The sequence below is a fragment of the Anguilla rostrata genome, chromosome 8, assembly GCF_018555375.3.
Source record: "Anguilla rostrata isolate EN2019 chromosome 8, ASM1855537v3, whole genome shotgun sequence".
In the NCBI taxonomy this organism is placed as follows: Eukaryota; Metazoa; Chordata; class Actinopteri; order Anguilliformes; family Anguillidae; genus Anguilla; species Anguilla rostrata.
Window position 1 is genome coordinate 24523506 of NC_057940.1, and position 9332 is coordinate 24532837.

A 9332-nucleotide genomic window follows, 5' to 3' on the forward strand; every position below is an offset into this window, starting at 1 on the left:
TCACTCTGGCGCAGGTCCATGCCGCCTCCCATCCACACCACGCCCCTAAACGCCCGCCTCGCCTCAGCTGGCCAACAACCCGCCTCGCCAGCCCAGTCCTGCAGCCCTCATTACAGTCAGGACAGCACACACACACACACACACACACACACTCACACACGCACACACACACACACACGCACACACGCACACACACACACACTCACACACTCACACACGCACACACGCACCACACGCGCACACACACACTCTCACTCTATCACACTCTCTCCACCACAATGCATTGAGATTATAAAAAATTGGAACAATGTACTTAACAGTTACATATTGTAAGTGCCAGAATTGGGGTAATACTGAAGGACTTGCAAGAGAGTCATTCGACAGGAGCAGTGGAATATGCCGTATATATAATGCGTGTATGGCTTTTTCAGCACAGCGTATATATAATGCGTGTATGGCTTTTTCAGCACAGCGTATATATAATGCGTGTATGGCTTTTTCAGCACAGCGTATATATAATGCGTGTATGGCTTTTTCAGCACAGCGTATATAGCGCGTGTATGGTTTTTTCAGCACATACCAATGTTAATCAAGGAAACACATTTCCATGGGTAACGTGAGACCAGCCACATCCTCAGATTATGACGCATGGCTTCATGTATGAAAGAACACTTCCTGGCATTCTGTAAACATGACAGCAAAAAAGCACATTGTTCCTCATGGCAACTCACAGGCAGCGTAATTGCAGCAGCTGTTATATCAATACAGATTTTGGTCATATAATAAACAATTCCATTCACTCCATTCACTGATGTATGATTTGCTTTACTGTAAATAAAAACAACGCCTTATATCCAAAAATTACTACTGGAACAGATTTTTTACTTGCCTCACTCAAAAATATTTTGTAGAAATATTTCCAGTGAGGGTTGTCGTTTGTTATGTGGTAGAGGACTGAACTGCACGTGCACTCTCAGAAGAAAGGGTTCCAAAAGGCTCTGTGTCTCCACAGAGGAACCCCATCCAGTTCGAGGGTTCTTCGTCAGGCAAAATGTTTCAATCCGAGAGCCTTCACACTTTTCACACTGACCACAGATGGTTCCATAAAGAACCAAAAAAAGATTCATCTATGGAGACAAGCCAAAGAACCCTTTCGGAATCCTTTCTTCTTAGAGTGCGTAGGCTACAAACCTGAAGTGGCCACTGTAGCCGCAGCGCACAAAACGTTATGGACCGTGCTGCGTTTATGATGCGTTATATTTACAGCGACTCTCCACTACGATAAAAGTTCACAGATGTGGCATAAATAAACCGACAATTGCCCTCCACAAAAACGCAGAAATGTACTCAGGGAGGCCATTTCATTTGACGAGGACATGGACAGCGGACGTCTGAGTGGCACGTGCAGTCGTCAGCACCTCATTCATTTAAGCAGTGAGTCGGATTCTACTGCAGGTAATTTAGTGTGTCTAAGGTTCCAGGTACACTTGAAAGCAGTCAAAATGTTTAAAACTCAAAATGCAGTATCACTCACGACGAAATTACACCAATAAATTCACGAACCATTTCTAATCGTTTCACAGGTTTTTTGTGCCATTTCTCTTATAGGCGGCTTAGGTGGCTTGGAAAAAACATTCAGGCGGCCCGCCTAAGACATTTCAATGCAGGGAGAACGCTGCACGTTTGTTTATGAATCAGCTGTCAGTGAGTCGACAGCGCTTAGTGCTGTGTGTCAGCTCTCAGTGGTTCTCTTTCGCTGAAGCATCACCAAATTCAAAAGCCCTGGTGCTCCTCCCCCCGGCTCGCGCTCCCGCCATAACCGCCAACACCACTTAGCGGCCTCCCACCGCGCGCCTGCTGAACGCGTAACTGCACCCTCCAGACCCTTCAGCTGCAGGCCTGTGTGTGCAGATCCAGCCCCTTCAGCTGGTGCCGTTTGCCAGATCAGCTCAGACGGCCATAGCGGGAGTGGGGGGGGCGAAGCTATTGAGCTCACGCACGCGATTTATGTATTTATTCACCGGCAGGAACCCCGCATTAGAAGGTCAGGCAATTTTCCAGGTCACCGGGCAAACCCACGCGGCGAAGACCGGGCATGGAACACGGTTCACGTCGTCACGGCGACGCCCCGCCGTGGAGCCGTCGCTGCTCGATATCCGCCACGCGCGAGATTTTCAGGCTTAATGAGTTTGAAAGGTCAAACGCTGCAACGAAAGATTAATGGCACTTTATACATGAGAGATGCTGGATTACAAGTTCCAGTATATGCTAAAAACTCCTTTTGGTGGAGGAGGGGTTCGGATGGCAGGGGAGACTGCAGACAAAGCAGATTTTTGACAAAGCTGTGCATAAGTGGCTAGGGGGTACTTTCTGTACCCCCCCCCAGTCTAATTGTCACAGCAGTTGATATAGACCACTCACATGAACAATGAATGCATTCACGTCACTGGATTTACAGACTGCTGAAAACACTAGCGAGTTACTGATTTCATACCACTGAAGAGGCCACTTCAACACCAGCCATAAAAATTCAGTTGAACACGTGTACACTTAGAGATCAATTTAAAAGGAGTTTGGATGAAGTCAGCCAATTTGAATAAGTGGGCAAAATGAGCGGTTTCCAGCACACGGGATACAGCGCGCTCACCTGCCGCTGACCTGGGTCTGGATCTGCCCCCGCAAGCGCAGGCAGACATATCGCTCAGACCAGCCTACTCAACAGCAGGAGGAACAGAAGCCAGTGGGTAAGCAGCAGACTCCTGCAGAGCGCAGGTTAGACCTGCAGCATGCGCGCGCAAACGAAGCGCATGAGGGCGAAAGTGCGACGCGACTCGCAGCCTTTAGCAGAACCCCAGAGCCTGTGGAAAGGGGCAGTGCGCACAGAACGCAGAGCAGAGCAGGCTGCGCTACCCCAGGGGGAAACACACAGCAGGACGTTAGCGTCTGATAAGTCGCCGCTGGCAGATCTGAGTCTCAGTTTTCCCTCCGCTGAAAACTTCTTTCCAGGCAGCTTCGCTTTCCGCGCGCGTCTGAAGGACGGCGGAACACCGGACGACATGAAAAGCGCATTAGGGTCACTCTGCCAGCCAAGCGCTCCGGACCCCCAGCAGGCCCGGCACGGCCAGCCCCTGCACAGACTTTATCCCCCCCAACCCCTTATTTTATTCCCAATTTTGAATGAATTACGAGCAATTACAAGAATTACACAGGTGCAGGGTCTGCAAGTAAAATACCAATGTAGACCCAATGAGTGGAACACCAATGTAGACTTAGCGAGTGAAACACTGAGACAGACCAAGCAAATGGAGTACCTATGCAGTCTAAAAATAAAACAATTTTAAACATTTTGGATACAAACAATTTCTTTTTGTTTAAAAAATAATTAGGCTATTTGTAATTCATTTGCATATGTGGTGGCAGTAAAGCATAATGGTTAGGGAACTGGTCATGAGAGGTTGCAGGCTTGATTCCCAGGTGGCGCACTGCCATTGCACCCTTGAGTACGCTCCTTGAGTAATTGTTTCAGTGTATATCCAGCAGTATAAATGTATTGTATGCATATAAAAACTACGACTCCCACTTGTCATAAAAGCTGTTTCACGTAGCTAATGCAGGAAGCAAAGAACAGCAATCCCCTGAAGACAAACGTAATTAAATCACGCTAACATTTCATTTCAAAGGCAAGTTGCGCACTGCACTACCACACTGGCAAAAACTGTAAAGAAATTTACATCAAACTGTGGTATATTAAATGCAGGTTCTGTCCGCCCAATGAAAACACTAACATGGGGAAGTCACTGGCTCATAAAGGGGCTGCTCACCATACAGTAACAGCTCCTCAGCACCTTATAAAAGTGCATGAAAGAGCTCATGTACTACTGCCACTGCAGCGAACCACCCCTTTAAACGGGGAGAAATTAAGAAGGCGCTGGAGAAGGTGATGTAAGCATATTTAAAGTCTGTTGCGCCTGCAGTTAAAAAAAGTCAAACTAATTATCTTCTGTCAAACATTTAAACCTTTAGGAATTTTTTTTAATGACATTTAGTAAATGATTGTAATTTAAACATTAAATGATTAACATCCAAAACCAGACACAGAAGGGAAAGGGGGCAAACCGAAAGTCAGGATTAGGACCGATTCGAATGTTTTCAGAACAATTTAATTTTGGATTTGATAACAATTTATCCGAAGAGCAACACATACTGCAGACGTTTGGAAACTAAGAGCAGTTTGCTTTAGACTGCGTGGGTTTACTGGTGTAAGACATGGCCTTCCTGCACGCATGTATACATGCAGGGCTGCGACCCCACATGCAGATATTAGGGGAGTTCAGGAGCAGCCTGCATTACTGGGGCCATTTAGACCTCCGCACAACAGCAGCGATGTGCCTGGGCAGGGTGGGGGGACGGGGTGGGGGTGCGGTTACATAAATACCGCACATGGAGGAGAACAAGCAGACTGTGCATTTAAAACTTTCCCCTGCAGTGGAGCTTCCAGCCCCCAGAGTCTTCACTTTAGATTTTGCTCCATTAATATTGACCAACACAGAGGCGCGCTGGCGCTCCCCGTATTAAAGTTTTACCCTCCTTAACGCTCGGATAAGCCTGGGGAGAAACATCAGCTTCTGATTATCGTGAATAAGAAGAAAACACGATGCTCGGGTGAAACGCGCTGAAGACTCTCGCGCCGCCGCCAGCGTAGCGCCGCCCGCTGCCCCTCCCTGCCGCCCACGCAAGCGCCAGCACCCCGCCAGACCAGACAGCGCAGCACAGAGGCCGACCGCGCTCACACGCACGCTCCATCTGAACAAACGCCTCCCTCCACCCCCCCAGCAACACCAGCCCATCCATCCATCCGTCCTCCAGCCAGCCTGTCAGTCAAGCACAGCACCGACACCCACTGACAGCCTCCCGCTTGCATTCATTCCACACTGCCCTCACCGTCCACGGGAATTTCAAATCACCCTTCCCCATATTAACGCCACAAACGCCATCGGCTCACCGTGGCTCACTGTTAGATCCCCACACACGCACACGCACACGCACACACACACGCACACGCACACGCACACGCACACGCACACGCACACGACACGCACAGCACACGCACACGCACACGCACACGCAACGCACACGCACACACACACACACACACAAATACACACACACACACACACAAATACACAGTCCCACACACACACACAAACGCGCGCACGCACACACACACATGCACACACATACAAAAAAAACACACACCCTGACACTCACTCAAATCTTAAGTGAGTACATGTTTGCATCTTCTCTTGCATTGCTTATGCAAAATATGAAGGGAGTTTATATCTGCCCTGGCCATCAGGGCTACAGCCTCCCCCCCACCCCCTCTGTAGCCCCCCTATCCCCCTCTTCTCTGTCACAGCACACCACATCCACTCAGCTCCGGGAGAGAATGTCACGGACACGCCTGCCAACTTCACAAATCACCCCGACCTTTAGTGCCCGGTGCAGACTCTGCTCTCAGATGCAAGGGCAGCCACCGCCAAACAGCCATGGCGGAGAGACAGGGACCCTGCATCCTTCCGGAATATTCCGTGCCTTATTAAACCACAATATTACACCTGCTGAGTGCCAGGCTCTCTTTTTTGTGCTTGTTTATTTTTTTTTTTTGCTGTGATCACAAAACAAACTCAAAAGCAAAAATAACAGAATAGCGTGCGATCGCAGCCACAGCCGCGCGCTCTGTGTCAGGACGCGTGTGGAAGTGTGGAAGCGCTCGGCTCCGCGCTGTCTGTGGGAGACGCGTCAGGGCAGATAGGAGGGGACGCCGCCGCCGCCGCGCCGGCGGGAAGCCGCGGAATCGATGTGACAGCGCTGACACGGCGCGGCCGAGGACGGCGCGCCAGAGTAAACAGGAAACGCACCGGCGGAGCCGCGGGAGCACGGCGGCGCTGCATCGCTGCTGCAGCAAGGGGGGGGGGGGATGTGGAGACGCGGGCGGCAAATGAGCCGCGGATGAGGTGCCAGGGTGGGTTAGCGCTGAGGGGCGGGGGGGGGGGGGGACGCAGCCCGAGCGGGAGATTGACTGCATTAGGGAAGACACCGGGCCCGAGCCCAGGCAAGGCCGTGTTAACGTTCCTAACAGAGCCTGTAGTGTGAGGGACATGGTAACACCTCCACGTCCGCTGCAGCGAAGAACCCCCCACCCACCCCACCTTAACCTCCCTCGAGGTGCCAGAGGCATCTCAGACTGCACCTGGAGCAGGACGTGGACACTCACGTAAAAGGACAAGACAGGTGAACACAAGCGGAGTGTACAAAGTAGGGGAACAAACAGCACACACACACACAAATTCTCCAATGCACCTCTCTTGATGAGAGAGCCAGGCAGTCTTCAGCATTGGTTGCACTCAGAGCAATTAATTGCTGTCACAACATTAATTAGAGGCTATTCTCCAACCTGACAAACTGCCACTGGATGAGCCCGGCTGACTTTGTTCCCTTTGTAAAATGTGCCAGAGCCTGTGAAAGCTAGAGCCCGTTAAGAATCTAGGCTGGTCGGGATTCCGTCGCCCTTCCTGCTCGTGTCTGTGCGTTCACGCTCTCCTTGGCTCATCTGCGCTCCAGCGCTGATAGCGCGGAGCTCGAGGCCGCCGCGGGGACAGTCTGGTTATCTTTCCTTCCCCTTCCCCGCGTGCCTGCGCTGATTAGGACGCTTTAATGGCCTCACCTGAGTCTCGTGCGGCCACGTAGTACTCCAACTAAACCCCCTGAATTGGTGAGAGACCTAAATGCCAAGATGAATATTGCCACTAATCAAAGCGGTAGAGACTACCATCCAGCATCATCTCTAACAACTTGCAGTGTCCTGGGAACAGTGGTGACCGTGCGCCGAAATTAAGCGAAGACAACGTGCGCGTACAGAGGAATTAACTAAAAGGAATGAGGCTTTTCCCACCAGAGTGAGGAGAAGACTGAGCTCCGTCCAGCAGTCCATAAGAACCCCTGTCCCAACCTAACATTCAGATATTTTTGAGGGACTGAACTAGTCACTGCTGATGGTTCCATAACATGACATGAGCGGCTAATTGAGAAATACACGTTAATTGAGGATGCTGTTAAAGGTATACATATATGGATATGTAAATAGCAAAGCAAACTGCCACAAAATTTCACCAGCAACCTTATCCGAAGTCAAATGGCAAACTGACTAAACTTCAGCGGTTTCACACACGGGATATACTCTGTCGTAAAATATTTTACAGTCAATTATTTTTCTGGCTAGAACCAGAGTGAATATTTGAGTTAAGAAATACTTTTCAAAGGTGCACTGTTTGCCGCAGTGGCACTTTTGTCCTAATTATCCTTCGTAATCGCGAATACCTTTGTCTCTATTCATTCAATTGACACCCCACCCCCGCCCAGGTGACATTCATACTGGTTAAACACCCTATTGTTTCACACTGCTCAACTTTTTAGAGTTTACAATATGACCCCAAAAGCGGATAAACTACATTGTAAATCACGTTATATTTTCCGCCAACCATAGTCGCGTCGTTTCAACTTTGTAGTAGCGCAGGAATCCGCTCGTACACCTGCAACCTGAGTCGAGATTCTGTGGGGCAAATTTCAACAGACATTCACTTGCTATCTCTGTAACTGACAACACGAAACATAACGACTTACCTTCTTCGGCGTAGCAGTCCTGTTGTCTATTCAGCAAAAATATCCAAAGTAACAACGATATTGTTTTAAACAGCTCCATGTTTGACTGGCCAGGTTCGCTGAGCTCTTGTCATGTCTCTCCTCTCTCGCGCGCGTTAAACACTCACCAGTGCAGGAAAAGAGCCGTCCAGGCTTCTGCGAGACTACAGTTATACGTGCCATATTTGGTATCTCGGGGGAGGGCATGTAATACTTGATTGACGTGGTGAAGGCGCAATCAACTTCGACTGCGAAACGAGGGTATGAGAAGGTCGCCAATCAGAATGCGCTGAGTTAGACAGCACACAGAAGAGGCAGGTGTTACACTGCACAAATCACTCACAAAACACAGAATGAATTTATTTCTCGGTTTAGTCATTGTAACATAATCTACTTGGTAGTGTGATGAAGATGCAACTGAAAAAACCCCGCACCTCAACCTCTATGTGCTTCTGGTGAAATGTAGCAGTGAGTTAGATACAGACATAATTTAAATGAAATACATGTTGTTTTGTATATGTCCATATTATTCGCACACCACACTGAACATGTTTTTTGAATGAAGACAAAGCGGTATTAGGAAGATGACACCCAATATACATAAATATATCGGAGTTTACATAATCTACTCTGCAATGGAATTTACCGGGCACGTTCATCCCAAAAACACATGACAGAGGACGGCATTGCCTAATTTTGCATTGTACTGCGTTGAAGTATGATCAAGTTGTATAATGCTGCAGCAAACTCTTCAATACCTCCGCCTTTAGCTTTATATAAAGATATTAACAGATGAACCTGGGTAAAACAATTTTATTTGTATGCAGTATGTTATTGCATATTAGGGGTTGTCAGTTGTTACATGATGGATCTAAGAAACTGATAAGTAAACTACTGCACCCGAAGGCGAGGAATCACTTGTCCACGACGATTCAGTGCTCCACTACAACGAGTGAAAATTAATACTTCTTCGTTTTCAAGAGGCACGCGCAAACCTCGCGGGCATGTGCGCGTTTCTCTGGAGTGTGTGCTGGAAGTCGAGAATCACGTTAATAATTAAGACGAACAGACGATGAATGACGCTTAAGATCGGAAAACATAGTTTTATGACGCTTCAAAGATAACAATTCACAGCGAGATTCACGGCCATTGCCAGTATACAATAGACTTGAAACATTATCATTTGTATTTTTAGTTAAGTATTGTGTTGTAAAAAGGATAATCAACATTTTTGCTTTGTCCCTCTTCTTCGTATTCATTTCAAACATCTATTAGACACACGAAATTCCTATGGATATTTTAAATTCCCACACGATCGCGGACTACCAGAATGATTCTGTTAATTTGCAAATACATTTTCATACAATCCGTGTACAAATAACAAACATGTGGCCTAGGCATTTTAAGATATCCTCAATATACTTTAATAATCATATCGATTTCCTAAAGAGGGGAGTTCCAAAAGGTTCAATAGTGTTGTTGTGGTCCATTCTCCAAGAACACCCGATAATTACCGCCTATGTACGGTCACTAGTCTCTGCGATTAAAAGAACTCAAATACCTGGCTGTTTTTCCCCCAAAATAACGTCTATATAATCCAGTTCTCTTTACGTTTCCATGGTAACTTGGTCATC

The 9332-nt window shown here is 48.0% G+C and overlaps 1 protein-coding gene across 1 annotated transcript in view; it reads right to left on the minus strand.

The window, feature by feature from the left end:
* LOC135260334 (ephrin type-A receptor 7) overlaps positions 1 to 7866 on the minus strand; it is a 93781-nt gene extending 85915 nt beyond the window's left edge. Inside the window, exon 1 of the mRNA XM_064345574.1 lies at positions 7681 to 7866. Coding sequence (XP_064201644.1) covers positions 7681 to 7759 — 79 coding nt within the window. The 5' untranslated portion in view covers positions 7760 to 7866. The remainder of the gene's footprint in view (positions 1 to 7680) is intronic.
* Between the last annotated feature and the right edge of the window lie 1466 nt (positions 7867 to 9332).